The sequence below is a fragment of the Muntiacus reevesi genome, chromosome 2 (assembly GCF_963930625.1).
Source record: "Muntiacus reevesi chromosome 2, mMunRee1.1, whole genome shotgun sequence".
NCBI lineage: Eukaryota > Metazoa > Chordata > Mammalia > Artiodactyla > Cervidae > Muntiacus > Muntiacus reevesi.
The window spans coordinates 213,801,115-213,816,377 of NC_089250.1; the positions used below are offsets into that span (position 1 = coordinate 213,801,115).

The 15,263-nt window shown below is 63.8% G+C and overlaps 1 protein-coding gene across 1 annotated transcript in view; it reads right to left on the reverse strand.

Annotated features, from left to right (window-relative positions):
• Nucleotides 1-179: 179 nt before the first annotated feature.
• The window catches only part of LOC136157416 (mucin-3B-like), a 42,266-nt gene continuing 27,182 nt past the window's right edge, over nt 180-15,263 (reverse strand). Inside the window, exons 5-15 of the mRNA XM_065919314.1 lie at nt 6,837-15,225; nt 4,927-5,028; nt 3,880-3,995; nt 3,707-3,765; nt 2,934-3,082; nt 2,487-2,552; nt 1,966-2,128; nt 1,576-1,752; nt 1,401-1,489; nt 1,168-1,220; nt 180-230 (exon numbers count right to left, since the gene is read on the reverse strand). Coding sequence (XP_065775386.1) covers nt 180-230; nt 1,168-1,220; nt 1,401-1,489; nt 1,576-1,752; nt 1,966-2,128; nt 2,487-2,552; nt 2,934-3,082; nt 3,707-3,765; nt 3,880-3,995; nt 4,927-5,028; nt 6,837-15,225 — 9,414 coding nt within the window. The remainder of the gene's footprint in view (nt 231-1,167; nt 1,221-1,400; nt 1,490-1,575; nt 1,753-1,965; nt 2,129-2,486; nt 2,553-2,933; nt 3,083-3,706; nt 3,766-3,879; nt 3,996-4,926; nt 5,029-6,836; nt 15,226-15,263) is intronic.

Genomic DNA, 15,263 nt, shown 5'->3' on the forward strand with positions numbered 1-15,263 from the left:
GGGAGAGGAGGGGGAGTTAGGGGAACAGGGATGAGGGGCTGAGGGAGCTTTCCCACCTCAGGACCCCTCTTCCCCTCATCTTCAGGGACCTGGGGACCTGCCTGCCACCCTCCACCCACTGGGATCCAGGGCCCTTAGGGGTGACAGGAAGGATGGGGACTCAGAATGGGAGACCTGGCCTAGGGAACACCAATTGGGGTTCCTAAGATGCAGAGGGCATCTGTACCTACCTAGGGAGGGGAGGTGGGGAGGAGGGAGGATTTAGGAGTGGGGCATGGAGATGTGGAGGGCAGGGGGGATTTAGGGTTGAGGGTAGAAAGATGAGGAAGGGGAAGGTATGGAAACAGGGAGACACAGGGCGGAGTGTGGGGGAGGAGGGACTTAAGAAGAAGTGGGTTCAGAGGGGAGAGGGTTAAGAAGTGGTGGAGGGGCGCAGCAGGAAGTTACAGGAGGACAGGGTAAGAGGCTGGGACAGGCTGCAGGCTCCTTACAGGTACCAGGGGAGGACCTGGCTGGCAGTAGGGGTGCACACAGGAAAAGGAGAGACAGAGGCGTGAGCCTCAGGGAAGGACATGGGGACTGGGGATGTGAGTGAAGCCATATGAGATGAAGGCCAACAGGAAGGTCCATTGGACAGAGGTCGGACCCAGGACACCTGGCTTCACTGTAACCAACAGGAGGCATCAGGAGGAGTGGACCACTTGAATGTTACAGGTGACAAAACCGAAGTTTGGAGAAGTTATTGATTGCCCCAAGGTCCCACAGTGGAAGAGTGTGGATTTGAACTGGGTCTCCAGGTGGATTACACCCAAGCTGGGGGAAGGATGAGGGCAGGCGGAGGTCTGATATGCCCTAGGAAACCAGGAGACTGCACCGCATGAGCCCATGGCTATCTCTCTAAAGGCAGTGCCGATGGTTCTCTCCGCTGTCCGGGCAGGTGGAGAGGGCAGTGTGGGCTCACAGTGAGGACGAGGCCACCTCAGGTCTGCAAATATGCACCTGCCATAGAATTCACAAGATGGGGAGTGAGAACAGGGAATCACCCTTCAGGGGCCCGGCTAAGAGGTCACTGCCTCCTGGCCCATCAAGCCCCCTGCCCTGGGAGAGGGGCATCAGGAGCTGGACCTGTGACAGCTCCTTACCATCGATCCATCCCTGACCCCTCACCGTGGCATTGGTGTCCACGGTGTCCAAGGCCACAGGGAAATTTTTATCTTTAACTAGAGAGAGAAAAGAGAACAGGGGGAGGAAGAGGAAGAGATGGGGAGTAAAGGGGGGAGGGAAGGAAACGTGAGGAAGGCAGGGCCAAGAACAAGAGAAGTCCTCTGGTCTGCCCAGACCAAAATGATGCCCAGGGAAGCACCCTCCAGCCCCCACCTTCTCCAGGAGACAAAACTCACCTCTTCTGTCATCCTGGAAGGCAAAGTTAGAAAAAGCCGGTTTTGCACTCTCATCCCAAGTCTTGAACCACTTCCTGTCGTCCCTGGACCTGCCAGAAGGTGGCCGCGTCATCAGGACAGGGTAACCCAGTCCGGGACGCCTTTCCCGTCACCCATCCATCCCCAGCTCACTCACCTGTCTCGGCCTTGCCTGTCCCTCCTCCGGGAGCGCACGACGAACACGCTCAGCGCCACCACCAGCAACAGCAGAAGCAGGGCCCCGGCTACCGCCAGGCCCCCAACCAGCGCCTTCCAGGAGATAGCCACCTCGCAGTGCGGGCCCGAGAACCAGTGAGTGTCCGTGGAGAAGCAGCTGGGGGAGGGGGCCACAGGTCACATCACCTCACCACCTCCCGCACCAGGACAATTAGTGCCCCTAGTCGACCCAGGTCCTGGCAGGTAGGCGGGACGAGTGGGCGGGGTCGGAGGGGCCTGATGATTGGCCCAGCTGGCTGTGGGCGGGGCCTCTGGCCGGCCGCGGTTAGGGGTCGGGGATTGGCCCAGCTGGCTGTGGGCGGGGCCTCACCGGCAAGAAGGACCACTCTTCTGCACCACGCATTGGCCCTGATGGCAGTCAATGGCGCCTTCCACGCCGGCCGTGCAATTGGTGACACAGCGGAGCTGGTTCGCCTCCAGGAAAGGGAAGTAGAAATCCTCGTAACCTTCGGCAGCAGCGCGGCGACAGATGGCTGGGGGATAGGTAAGGGGTTGCAGACGTAAAGACCTCATGCATTCTACTCTGGGGCCTGGCCATGGTAATTCTGAAAATGGATAGAGGACTGCATTTCTGCTGGTGGCGTGTCGGCGGGTAGACCGAGGGATTAGATGAGTGCAGGGTAGGCCCGTCACCCTCTCCTCACCTTCTCTGCTGATCCTTCCTCACGTGGCAGCTTCTAACAAGGACCTGAGAGGCAGCCCTGCCAGGTCGGTACCGCTTGCCTCCCCAAAAGGGCTCCCCTCCTCCATGGGAATTTCAATGGACAGCTGTCCCTTGTGGGAGGGATCCCTGCCACCTGGGGCCACTCAGCCCTTTGCCCCACCTCTCACCTTCCGGGGACAGATCCGTCCTGGTGGCATTGTTCACCTTGATGGAGTCAGGCTTAAAACACAGGACTGGGGGCCACAGGCACGGGTGGAGTCGGGGGAGGCACAGAATGGGACAGAGAGATTTGTCAGTATGGGCGAGGTTTGGATGGGCCCTGAAGGAAGGCTCCTTGGGCCTCCCTCATGTCCCCTGAATAGCCAGGGGTCCTCGGCCACCCGGGAGACCTTCAGCAGCTCTCTCTTCCGCAGCTCCTAGGTTCTGACAACCCTTCCTTAGGCTCACCCTTGACCCAGGTTTCTGTGGACCCGTCTCCCTTCTCCTATCCTGCCTGAGGTACCCCAGAGCTGACACCTGCCCCCCGTAGGCCCCTGTGTGAGCTGAAGCAAGCTGGGATGGTGGCTGTGACCCTGACCCCTCCCTCCAGCCCCAGGCCCCCAGCCTCTGTTCACCCTGGTCATTCTGGCAGCTGTCCCCATCCTGGCTGATATTCTGGAGCTCCTCCTTCAAGGCCAGCTTCACCTTCTCATACTCCTCCTCCAGCTGGGTGCTGAAGGGTAACTCCAGCAGGACTAGATATTCCACCACGATGCTGCCATTCCTGGGGGTGGGGGTGGGGTGCAGAGAGCCTTAAAAGGTGCCCAGGCCCAAGCCACCATGCAACTGCAGAAGGGCATTTCCAGACCAGCCACAGCTATGCAGGTGTTGACAGGAAGGGGCAGAGGCAACGAGATGGGATTCCAGACTGATTGTGTCCAGAAGGGGCTGCTAGCTTCTCTGCCTTGGGCAGCCTGGGCAGGCAGGTCAAGGAGTGACTGACATTCTCTTTGTGTTCCCTCATGCCATAATCAAACCGTGCCCTCCTGGGCTCTCTGCCTCCCTCTTGCTGACCCGTCCACTATATCAGGTGCCAACCAGAGAGACCAGCTATGGTCCAGACACCAGGCACCAAGCCTCAGGCACCTCTTCCCTGTAGATCCCAATCACTCTGCATCCAACATGCTTCAAGGGAAGGGGAGACATCCCTCCTACAGCGGAATGAATCCTGAAGGTGATCCCCAAACACCCTCCATGGAGTAGTTCCTTCGCCTCCTCCATCCATCCCTCTCTATGACATTGAATGACTCCAAAAGCAAAGGATGGCTTCTTTGGCCCTTTTTTGTGCACCCCTCCCACCACCACACATACTTGACACTGCCTCCACAGCCCCGGAAAGGGGTCCTACCTCAGAGAAAGGATCTGCACCTCCTTGAATCCCTGCACGTTTTGGTAAATCTTCTTTATCTGAAATGTCAAGAATCCCAGCTCACATCTGAACCTCCAATCAGACGGCACCCTGGGGCCCAAGCTCCACTCCAAGGTCATTTGAGTTTTGAATTTTCCCCCCTTCCTCCTCACCTGATCCTGGAAGGTGTTCATGAAATCCCTGTAGACCTTAGAACTGTTGTCATTGAGGTCCGGGGAGAACTCCTGGTTGACAGACACCTCCATGCCCACTTCACTGTCCACTGTATCTGTACACAACATGCCCTGCTCTGGTCACTTCAATGTCCATTCCTGTCTGACATCACCACCACCACCCTAACCCAGAAGCTGCTCCCACTGCACCTCTCCATGTTTCCTGAGGACTGACTGAATAGCAGAAGGAAGAAAGGTAGGATTTCTGGGATGTGTTGTCCTGAGATGTGAGAAATACTGGAAGCGGGGATGTCCCACAGTCAGTTCTGTAGTTTCTCTCTAGTCTGCCCCATTGGGAAGAATAGTGGCCCCAGGGTGTCTATGTATAATCCCCAGAACCTGGGAATATACTATGCTACATGACAAGGAGGAGCTAAAGTGGCAGAAGGAATTAAGGGTACTAATCAGCTGACTTTAATATGGGAAATTATGACTGAGCCCAGTGTAATCCCAAGAGTCCTTAGAAGAGGAAGAGGGACTCGGCAGAAATGAGAACCACTCAGAGGATGTATGGGAAAAAGGAACAGACATGCATTGTGGCTGGCATCAAAGATGTAGCCAGGGGGTCTTGAGGAAGAAATGTAGGAGGCTGGAGAATGTGGAAAGGGCAAAGAACTGGATTCTCCCCTAGGGCTACCAGAAAGAACCCAGCCCTAGCCAACACCTTGATTTTAGCCCTGCAAGACTCAGGTTGAACTTCTAATCTACAAAATTCTACTGTAATAAATTTGCATGGTTCATCTGCTGAGTTTGTGGTAACTTGATACAGCAGAAATTAGAACCTAATACAATTCCAAGCAACGCAGACTGGGAGGAGGTCCTCGGAAAGAGAGTGGCCCCAGTGACCTTCTGAGGTGAGAGTGGAGGGTAGGTATGGTATGGGGTAAAAGAGAGCATGAGGGAGAAAACAGGGATAAAGAGATTTGGCAAAATGGTTGGTCTCATTAAAGTGACACCTCCCAAGAGAAAGTGCAAAAAGCAACTCACCCAGATATATCTCTCTGGCAGCCAACTCGCAGCGGGAGCCATAGAAAGTTCGGGGACAGGAGCAGTGGCCCTGCGTCCAGGTGCCACCATTGTCACAAGTGCCTGGGTAGCAAGTGAAAAGGGAAGTTCAGCCCAGGACTGACCATGGTCATGGAATTCAGTAGGGGAATGAGAAGGGGTAAGAAAGAGGCAGGAGATCCAACCTGGGCTGCTGAAAAACCGAGACTGTGTGGTCATCTGAGTTGTGGTCACCGTTGTCCTGTGAGATGTATGGGTAGAGAGAGTCTTGGCGTCCACTGGTATCCGTGGAACTCTGGTGATGGGTAGGCTTTGAGGTGTCAACTTGCGTGTAGTCACCATGGAAGATGAAGATCTCCTTCTACGTTTCACCTTGTGTGGGATGGTAGTGGAGCCAGGCACAGGCCGAGTATTTATGAAGTTGGAGTTGATCCAGGTTGCACTCTCAGGCCTTTGTGTGCTCAGGAAAACCATGTGGGTGGGAATTTTTCCAATGCTGATAGAACTAGGAGCAGCAGTCTTGTTGGAGGGGTTAGTGTCCAGCATGGGAGGAGAAGGGCCCAGTTTATCAGGGAACAGAGTTGTCGTGCTTGTGGAAATGGGAGAGGTGACCATCGCAGTAGTAGCGGTAAAAACTGATAATGGGACAGTGGGCATAGAAGTAACTTCAGCACTTGGACCCACTTTGATACATGGTGTGGTGGGAGAAGCAGACACTATTGTAACTGATATGGATTGTGGACATGGGGTGGTGGAAGACAGAGTCAGCATGGTGGTCGTTTGGGTAGGAGAAGTCATTAGGGAAGTTGTGGTGGAGGAAGATTTTGTCGTTTCAGTTGATGAAATGGTAGGAAAAGCAGAGACAGAGGAAGGCCCTGTGTTTTCCGCACTGGACATACTAGAGGAAGTAGAAAAAAAACTACTTCTTGTAGGGACCTCTGAACTTGGGCTAATGGAAGGTGACATTATTGCAGGTATTGAAGAGGAGATGATGGTACCAAAAGGGGTACTTATCGCATTAGTAGAAGTTCTCAATATAGGGAAAGCTGAAGAGGGAGAAACACCTGAAGTACTGAGAGCTGTTATGGAGGTGGGTGGTGTTACCATGTTTGAGGTCCTAGTCTTAACAACTTCTGTGGTTGAGGGATTGCTAAGAGATGCTGTGATCAAGGTGGCAGGGGGAGACGTATATGTGGGAGTGGAGACTTCAGTTCTGCTTGTGGTAAAGGTCCCAGTCGGAGGTAAAGGGGTGGATGTGAACTTGGTGGAAGGGATTGTGGGTAGGGTAAACAGAGGGGTGGTGTCTGTGGTTTCAGTGGGTACTGGCTCTGTGGTTGGGAAAGACGGATATGATACAGGCAAACTGGATGCTGTCGAGTTACTACTGGTCACTGGAGTAGAGCCTGGAGATGTCTGAACACGGACCGTATTTGTTTGAGTGGCTGAGGATGTTTTTGGAGAAAGAGAAGTAATATTTGTTGTGAGAGACTCTAAAGAAATGGTGCTGATAGGAGTGACTACGGTTCTTAAAGTAGATGAAGCAAGCAGGGTTGTGTCGCTAACCACGGCTGTATCTATAGAAGCTGCAGTGGAGGACAGTCCCATGGAACTGGACTGAGACACGTATGTATCAGTGGTGGTGGGTGCCAAAGTGGTTTGAGCCATTTCCTGCATTGAATTAGACATACTAATGGCATATGAGGTGACAATCTCTGCCTTAGTGGTCGAGGTGCTGCTGGTAGACATGAGACAAACACCGAAACATGGAACTGGAATGCTGGTAGAGAGGATGGGAGTTGCTGTACTTTGGATGTTAGGGAATACAGATGTTTCACTAGGCTGACTGGCCAAGGATGGGATGATACTAGATGATCTGCCTGTATTATGAGTACTGGGGGAAGAAGGCATAGGATTGGTGGTGGGGGGGGAGGTGGCAGAAAGTGAAAGTGTAGTCTTGGAGGTGGGAATGGGCATGGCCAAGGCCGTGGCCGCGGGTGTGGGTGTGGGTGTGGCTGAGGTGCTGGCCAGAGCGAGCGCGGAGCCGAGGTCCACGGTGGCGGTGGAGGGGGCGGTGGATGGGCCCGCGGGGCCGGTGGATGTGGCCTCGGTGGTGGCGTGCGTGGAGCTGGGGGCTCCCGTCCTGACCGAGGAGGGAGGGAGAGTCGTGGATGTGTGCAGCGTGGCGGAGGCCGGGAGGGGTGAGGTGAATGCGGACGCGAGGGTGCTCCCGGGGGAGCCGATGGTGGAGGAGGTGAGGACCGGGGCCCTGGATGGCGCCGTGGGCACGGGTGTGGTCACCAGGAGGGTGCTAGCAGCCCTGGTGGTGTGGGCAGCGGAGGCCGAGGCCAGAGTGGCCGTGAGAGAGGTGGCCGGGGCTGCGGTGTCCCTGGGAGTGGCGACCTGCGTGGTGGACCCGGTGGGAGTGCTGGCGGGAGGCGAGGGGCCGGCCGTGGTGTGGGTAGTGGGGAGTGTGATGGTGTCAGTGGGCAGAGGGCTGGTGTTCGCGGTGGAGGCAGAGGCGGGCTCTGTGCTGGGGGCAGCTGGAGGGGAGCGAGGCACACCCGTGGACGAGGTCAGGCTATGGGTGGCCACGGGAGTCGAGGTGGTGGAGGCGGGAGCATAGAGGGTGCTACTGGGCGTGGCGGAGGATGTGACTGACGGTGGAGAGGGCACCTCCGTTGCGACAGGCTGGCTGGAGGTGTCACTGGGGGCAGTCCCCGTGGTGGTTGGGTGCGGGGGTGGAACACTCGTGCTCGGGGCAGGTGGGCTGGCACCCTTGGTCGGAGTGGCCCTGGGACTGCCGGAGGCCGGGGAGGAGGCGCCTAGCGAGGTGGCTGGCATGGTGCTGGAGTGGAAGGGAGTCGCCGACCTGCGGGGAGTGGTGAAGATGGAGGGGGCGGCCGGCGTGCTGGCCGAGTTTGCCTGGACAGGGGAGGTGCTGTGTGTGTGGTGGGTGCTGGGGCCGGAGGAGATGATCCCGGTGGTGGGAGTGGCCGCGGGCGTGGGCACGTGCGTGGCCGAGGCCGTGGCCGGGGGTGTGGGTGTGGGTGTGGGTGTGGGTGTGGCTGAGGTGCTGGCCAGAGCGAGCGTGGAGCCGAGGTCCACGGTGGCGGTGGAGGGGGCGGTGGATGGGCCCGCGGGGCCGGTGGATGTGGCCTCGGTGGTGGCGGGCGTGGAGCTGGGGGCTCCCGTCCTGACCGAGGAGGGAGGGAGAGTCGTGGATGTGTGCAGCGTGGCGGAGGCCGGGAGGGGTGAGGTGAATGCGGACGCGAGGGTGCTCCCGGGGGAGCCGATGGTGGAGGAGGTGAGGACCGGGGCCCTGGACGGTGCCGTGGGCACGGGTGTGGTCACCAGGAGGGTGCTAGCAGCCCTGGTGGTGTGGGGAGTGGAGGCCGAGGCCAGAGTGGCTGTGAGAGAGGTGGCCGTGGCTGCGGTGTCCCTGGGAGTGGCGACCTGCGAGGTGGACCCGGTGGGAGTGCTGGCGGGAGGCAAGGGGCCGGCCGTGGTGTGGGTGGTGGGGAGTGTGGTGGTGTCGGTGGGCAGAGGGCTGGTGTTCGCGGTGGAGGCGGAGGCGGGCTCTGTGCTGGGGGCAGCTGGAGGGGAGCGAGGCACCCCCGTGTACGAGGTCAGGCTGTGGGTGGCCACGGGAGTCGAGGTGGTGGAGGCGGGAGCATAGAGGGTGCTGCTGGGCTTGGCGGCGGATGTGACTGACGGCGGAGAGGGCACCTCCGTGGCGATAGGCTGGCTGGAGGTGTCACTGGGGGCAGTCCCCGTGGTGGTGGGGGGCGGGGGCGGCACACTGGTGCTCGGGGCAGGTGGGCTGGTACCCTCGGTCGGAGTGGCCCTGGGACTGCTGGAGGCCGGGGAGGAGGCGCCTAGCGAGGTGGCTGGCATGGTGCTGGAGTGGAAGGGAGTCAACGTGCTGCGGGGAGTGGTAAAGATGGAGGAGGCGGCCGGCATGCTGGCCGAGGTTGCCTGGACCGGGGAGGTGCTGTGTGTGTGGTGGGTGCTGGGGCCAGAGGAGATGATCGCGGTGGTGGGCGTGGCCGTGGGCGTGGGCACGGGCGTGGCCGAGGCCGTGGCCGGGGGTGTGGGTGTAGGTGTGGGTGTGGGTGTGGCTGAGGTGCTGGCCAGAGCGAGCGTGGAGCCGAGGTCCACGGTGGCGGTGGAGAGGGCGGTGGATGGGCCCGCGGGGCCGGTGGATGTGGCCTCGGTGGTGGCGGGCGTGGAGCTGGGGGCTCCCGTCCTGACCGAGGAGGGAGGGAGATTCGTGGATGTGTGCAGCGTGGCGGAGGCCAGGAGGGGTGAGGTGAATGCGGACGCGAGCGTCCTCCCGGGGGAGCCGATGGTGGAGGAGGTGAGGACCGGGGCCCTGGACGGTGCCGTGGGCACGGGTGTGGTCACGATGAGGGTGCTAGCAGCCCTGGTGGTGTGGGCAGCAGAGGCCGAGGCCAGAGGGGCCGTGAGAGAGGTGGCCGGGGCTGCGGTGTCCCTGGGCGTGGCGACCTGCGTGGTGGACCCGGTGGGAGTGCTGGCGGGAGGCGAGGGGCCGGCCGTGGTGTGGGTGGTGGGGAGTGTGGTGGTGTCGGTCGGCAGAGGGCTGGTGTTCGCGGTGGAGGCGGAGGCGGGCTCTGTGCTGGGGGCAGCTGGAGGGGAGTGAGGCACCCCCGTTGACGAGGTCAGGCTATGGGTGGCCACGGGAGTCGAAGTGGTGGAGGCGGGACCATAGAGGGTGCTGCTGGGCGTGGCGGAGGATGTGACTGACGGCGGAGAGGGCACCTCCGTGGCGACAGGCTGGCTGGAGGTGTCACTGGGAGCAGTACCCGTGGTGGTCGGGTGCGAGGGTGGAACACTGCTGCTTGGGGCAGGTGGACTAGCATCCTCGGTCGGAGTAGCCCTGGGACTGCCGGAGGCCGGGGAGGAGGCGCCTAGCGAGGTGGCTGGCATGGTGCTGGAGTGGAAGGGAGTCGCCGTGCTGCGGGGAGTGGTGAAGATGGAGGGGGCGGCCGGCGTGCTGGCCGAGGTTGCCTGGACAGGGGAGGTGCTGTGTTTGTGGTGGGTGCTGGGGCCGGAGGAGATGATCCCGGTGGTGGGCGTGGCCGCGGGCGTGGGCACAGGCGTGGCCGAGGCCGTTGCCGGGGGTGTGGGTGTGGGTGTGGCTGAGGTGCTGGCCAGAGCGAGCGTGGAGCCGAGGTCCACGGTGGCGGTGGAGGGGGCGGTGGATCGGCCCGCGGAGCCGGTGGATGTGGCCTCGGTGGTGGCGGGCGTGGAGCTGGGGGCTCCCGTCCTGACCGAGGAGGGAGGGAGAGTCGTGGATGTGTGCAGCGTGGCGGAGGCCGGGAGGGGTGAGGTTAATGCGGACGCGACGGTGCTCCCGGGGGAGCCGATGGTGGAGGAGGTGAGGACCGGGGCCCTGGACGGTGCCGTGGGCACAGGTGTGGTCACCAGGAGGTTGCTAGCAGCCCTGGTGGTGTGGGGAGCGGAGGCCGAGGCCAGAGTGGCCGTGAGAGAGGTGGCCGGGGCTGCGGTGTCCCTGGGAATGGCGACCTGCGTGGTGGACCCGGTGGGAGTGCTGGCGGGATGCGAGGGGCCGGCCGTGGTGTGGGTGGTGGGGAGTGTGGTGGTGTCGGTGGGCAGAGTGCTGGTGTTCGCGGAGGAGGCGGAGGTGGGCTCTGTGCTGGGGGCAGCTGGAGGGGAGCGAGGCACCCCCGTGGACGAGGTCAGGCTATGGGTGGCCACGGGAGTCGAGGTGGTGGAGGCGGGAGCATAGAGGGTGCTGCTGGGCGTGGCGGAGGATGTGACTGACGGCGGAGAGGGCACCTCCGTGGCGACAGGCTGGCTGGAGGTGTGACTGGGAGCAGTCCCCGAGGTGGTCGGGTGCGGGGGCGGCACACTGGTGCTCGGGGCAAGTGGGCTGGCACCCTCGGTCGGAGTGGCCCTGGGACTGCCGGAGGCCAGGGAGGAGGCGCCTAGCGAGGTGGCTGGCATGGTGCTGGAGTGGAAGGGAGTCGCCGACCTGCGGGGAGTGGTGAAGATGGAGGGGGCGGCCGGCGTGCTGGCCGAGGTTGCCTGGACAGGGGAGGTGCTGTGTGTGTGGTGGGTGCTGGGGCCGGAGGAGATGATCCCGGTGGTGGGCGTGGCCGCGGGCGTGGGCACGTGCGTGGTCGAGGCCGTGGCCGGGGGTGTGGGTGTGGGTGTGGGTGTGGGTGTGGCTGAGGTGCTGGCCAGAGCGAGCGTGGAGCCGAGGTCCACGGTGGCGGTGGAGGGGGCGGTGGATGGGCCCGCGGGGCCGGTGGATGTGGCCTCGGTGGTGGCGGGCGTGGAGCTGGGGGCTCCCGACCTGACCGAGGAGGGAGGGAGAGTCGTGGATGTGTGCAGCGTGGCGGAGGCCGGGAGGGGTGAGGTGAATGCGGACGCGAGGGTGCTCCCGGGGGAGCCTATGGTGGAGGAGGTGAGGACCGGGGCCCTGGACGGTGCCGTGGGCACGGGTGTGGTCACCAGGAGGGTGCTAGCAGCCCTGGTGGTGTGGGGAGTGGAGGCCGAGGCCAGAGTGGCCGTGAGAGAGGTGGCCGTGGCTGCGGTGTCCCTGGGAGTGGCGACCTGCGTGGTGGACCCGGAGGGAGAGCTGGCGGGAGGCGAGGGGCCGGCCGTGGTGTGGGTGGTGGGGAGTGTGGTGGTGTCGGTGGGCAGAGGGCTGGTGTTCGCGGTCGAGGCGGAGGAGGGCTCAGAGCTGGGGGCAGCTGGAGGGGAGCGAGGCACCCCCGAGAACGAGGTCAGGCTATGGGTGGCCACGGGAGTCGAGGTGGTGGAGGCGGGAGCATAGAGGGTGCTGCTGGGCTTGGCGGCGGATGTGACTGACGGCGGAGAGGGCACCTCCGTGGCGACAGGCTGGCTGGAGGTGTCACTGGGGGCAGTCCCCGTGGTGGTCGGGTGCGGGGGCGGCACACTAGGGCTCGGGGCAGGTGGGCTGGCACCCTCGGTCGGAGTGGCCCTGGGACTGCCGGAGGCCGGGGAGGAGGCGCCTAGCGAGGTGGCTGGCATGGTGCTGGAGTGGAAGGGAGTCGCCGTGCTGCGGGGAGTGGTAAAGATGGAGGGGGCGGCCGGCGTGCTGGCCGAGGTTGCCTGGACAGGGGAGGTGCTGTGTGTGTGGTGGGTGCTGGGGCCGGAGGAGATGATCCCGGTGGTGGGCGTGGCCGCGGGCGTGGGCACGGGCGTGGCCGAGGCCGTGGCCGGGGGTGTGGGTGTGGGTGTGGGTGTGGCTGAGGTGCTGGCCAGAGCGAGCGTGGAGCCGAGTTCCACGGTGGCGGTGGACGGGGCGGTGGATGGGCCCGCGGGGCCGGTGGATGTGGCCTCGGTGGTGGCGGGCATGGAGCTGGGGGCTCCCGTCCTGACCGAGGAGGGAGGGAGAGTCGTGGATGTGTGCAGCGTGGCGGAGGCCGGGAGGGGTGAGGTGAATGCGGACGCGAGGGTGCTCCCGGGGGAGCCGTTGGTGGAGGAGGTGAGGACCGGGGCCCAGGACGGTGCCGTGGGCACGGGTGTGGTCACCAGGAGGGTGCTAGCAGCCCTGGTGGTGTGGGCAGCGGAGGCCGAGGCCAGAGTGGCCGTGAGAGAGGTGGCCGGGGCTGCGGTGTCCCTGGGAGTGGCGACCTGCGAGGTGGACCCGCTGGGAGTGCTGGCGGGAGGCGAGGGGCCGGCCGTGGTGTGGGTGGTGGGGAGTGTGGTGGTGTCGGTGGGCAGAGGGCTGGTGTTCGCGGTGGAGGCGGAGGCGGGCTCTGTGCTGGGGGCAGCTGGAGGGGAGCGAGGCACCCCCGTGTACGAGGTCAGGCTGTGGGTGGCCACGGGAGTCGAGGTGGTGGAGGCGGGAGCATAGAGGGTGCTGCTGGGCTTGGCGGCGGATGTGACTGACGGCGGAGAGGGCACCTCCGTGGCGATAGGCTGGCTGGAGGTGTCACTGGGGGCAGTCCCCGTGGTGGTGGGGGGCGGGGGCGGCACACTGGTGCTCGGGGCAGGTGGGCTGGTACCCTCGGTCGGAGTGGCCCTGGGACTGCTGGAGGCCGGGGAGGAGGCGGCTAGCGAGGTGGCTGGCATGGTGCTGGAGTGGAAGGGAGTCAACGTGCTGCGGGGAGTGGTAAAGATGGAGGAGGCGGCCGGCATGCTGGCCGAGGTTGCCTGGACCGGGGAGGTGCTGTGTGTGTGGTGGGTGCTGGGGCCAGAGGAGATGATCCCGGTGGTGGGTGTGGCCGCGGGCGTGGGCACGGGCGTGGCCGAGGCCGTGGCCGGGGGTGTGGGTGTGGGTGTGGGTGTGGCTGAGGTGCTGGCCAGAGCGAGCGTGGAGCCGAGGTCCACGGTGGCGGTGGAGGGGGCGGTGGAGGGGGCGGTGGATGGGCCCGCGAGGCCGGTGGATGTGACCTCGGTGTTGGCGGGCATGGAGCTGGGGGCTCCCGTCCTGACCGAGGAGGGAGGGAGAGTCGTGGATGTGTGCAGCGTGGCGGAGGCCGGGAGGGGTGAGGTGAATGCGGACGCGAGGGTGCTCCCGGGGGAGCCGATGGTGGAGGAGGTGAGGACCGGGGCCCTGGACGGTGCCGTGGGCACGGGTGTGGTCACCAGGAGGGTGCTAGCAGCCCTGGTGGTGTGGGCAGCGGAGGCCGAGGCCAGAGTGGCCGTGAGAGAGGTGGCCGTGGCTGCGGTGTCCCTGGGAGTGGCGACCTGCGTGGTGGACCCGGTGGGAGTGCTGGCGGGAGGCGAGGGGCCGGCCGTGGTGTGGGTGGTGGGGAGTGTGGTGGTGTCGGTGGGCAGAGGGCTGGTGTTCGTGGTGGAGGCGGAGGCGGGTTCTGTGCTGGGGGCAGCTGGAGGGGAGCGAGGCACCCCCGTGGACGAGGTCAGGCTATGGGTGGCCACGGGAGTCGAGGTGGTGGAGGCGGGAGCATAGAGGGTGCTGCTAGGCGTGGCGGAGGATGTTACTGACGGCGGAGAGGGCACCTCCGTGGCGACAGGCTGGCTGGAGGTGTCACTGGGGGCAGTCCCCGTGGTGGTCGGGTGCGGGGGCGGCACACTGGTGCTCGGGGCAGGTGGGCTGGCACCCTCGGTCGGAGTGGCCCTGGGACTGCCGGAGGCCGGGGAGGAGGCGCCTAGCGAGGTAGCTGGCATGGTCCTGGAGTGGAAGGGAGTCGCCGTGCTGCGGGGAGTGTTGAAGATGGAGGGGGCGGCCGGCGTGCTGGCCGAGGTTGCCTGGACAGGGGAGGTGCTGTGTGTGTGGTGGGTGCTGGGGCCGGAGGAGATGATCGCGGTGGTGGGCGTGGCCGCGGGCGTGGGCACGGGCGTGGCCGAGGCCGTGGCCGGGGGTGTGGGTGTAGGTGTGGGTGTGGGTGTGGCTGAGGTGCTGGCCAGAGCGAGCGTGGAGCCGAGGTCCACGGTGGCGGTGGAGAGGGCGGTGGATGGGCCCGCGGGGCCGGTGGATGTGGCCTCGGTGGTGGCGGGCGTGGAGCTGGGGGCTCCCGTCCTGACCGAGGAGGGAGGGAGATTCGTGGATGTGTGCAGCGTGGCGGAGGCCGGGAGGGGTGAGGTGAATGCGGACGCGAGGGTGCTCCCGGGGGAGCCGATGGTGGAGGAGGTGAGGACCGGGGCCCTGGACGGTGCCGTGGGCACGGGTGTGGTCACCATGAGGGTGCTAGCAGCCCTGGTGGTGTGGGCAGCAGAGGCCGAGGCCAGAGGGGCCGTGAGAGAGGTGGCCGGGGCTGCGGTGTCCCTGGGCGTGGCGACCTGCGTGGTGGACCCGGTGGTAGTGCTGGCGGGAGGCGAGGGGCCAGCCGTGGTGTGGGTGGTGGGGAGTGTGGTGGTGTCGGTCGGCAGAGGGCTGGTGTTCGCGGTGGAGGCGGAGGCGGGCTCTGTGCTGGGGGCAGCTGGAGGGGAGTGAGGCACCCCCGTGGACGAGGTCAGGCTATGGGTGGCCACGGGAGTCGAAGTGGTGGAGGCGGGACCATAGAGGGTGCTGCTGGGCGTGGCGGAGGATGTGACTGACGGCGGAGAGGGCACCTCCGTGGCGACAGGCTGGCTGGAGGTGTCACTGGGAGCAGTCCCCGTGGTGGTCGGGTGCGAGGGTGGAACACTGCTGCTTGGGGCAGGTGGACTAGCATCCTCGGTCGGACTAGCCCTGGGACTGCCGGAGGCCAGGGAGGAGGTGCCTAGCGAGGTGGCTGGCATGGTGCTGGAGTGGAAGGGAGTCGCCGTGCTGCGGGGAGTGGTGAAGATGGAGGGGGCGGCCAGCGTGCTGGCCGAGGTTGCCTGGACAGGGGAGGTGCTGTGTTTGTGGTGGGTGCTGG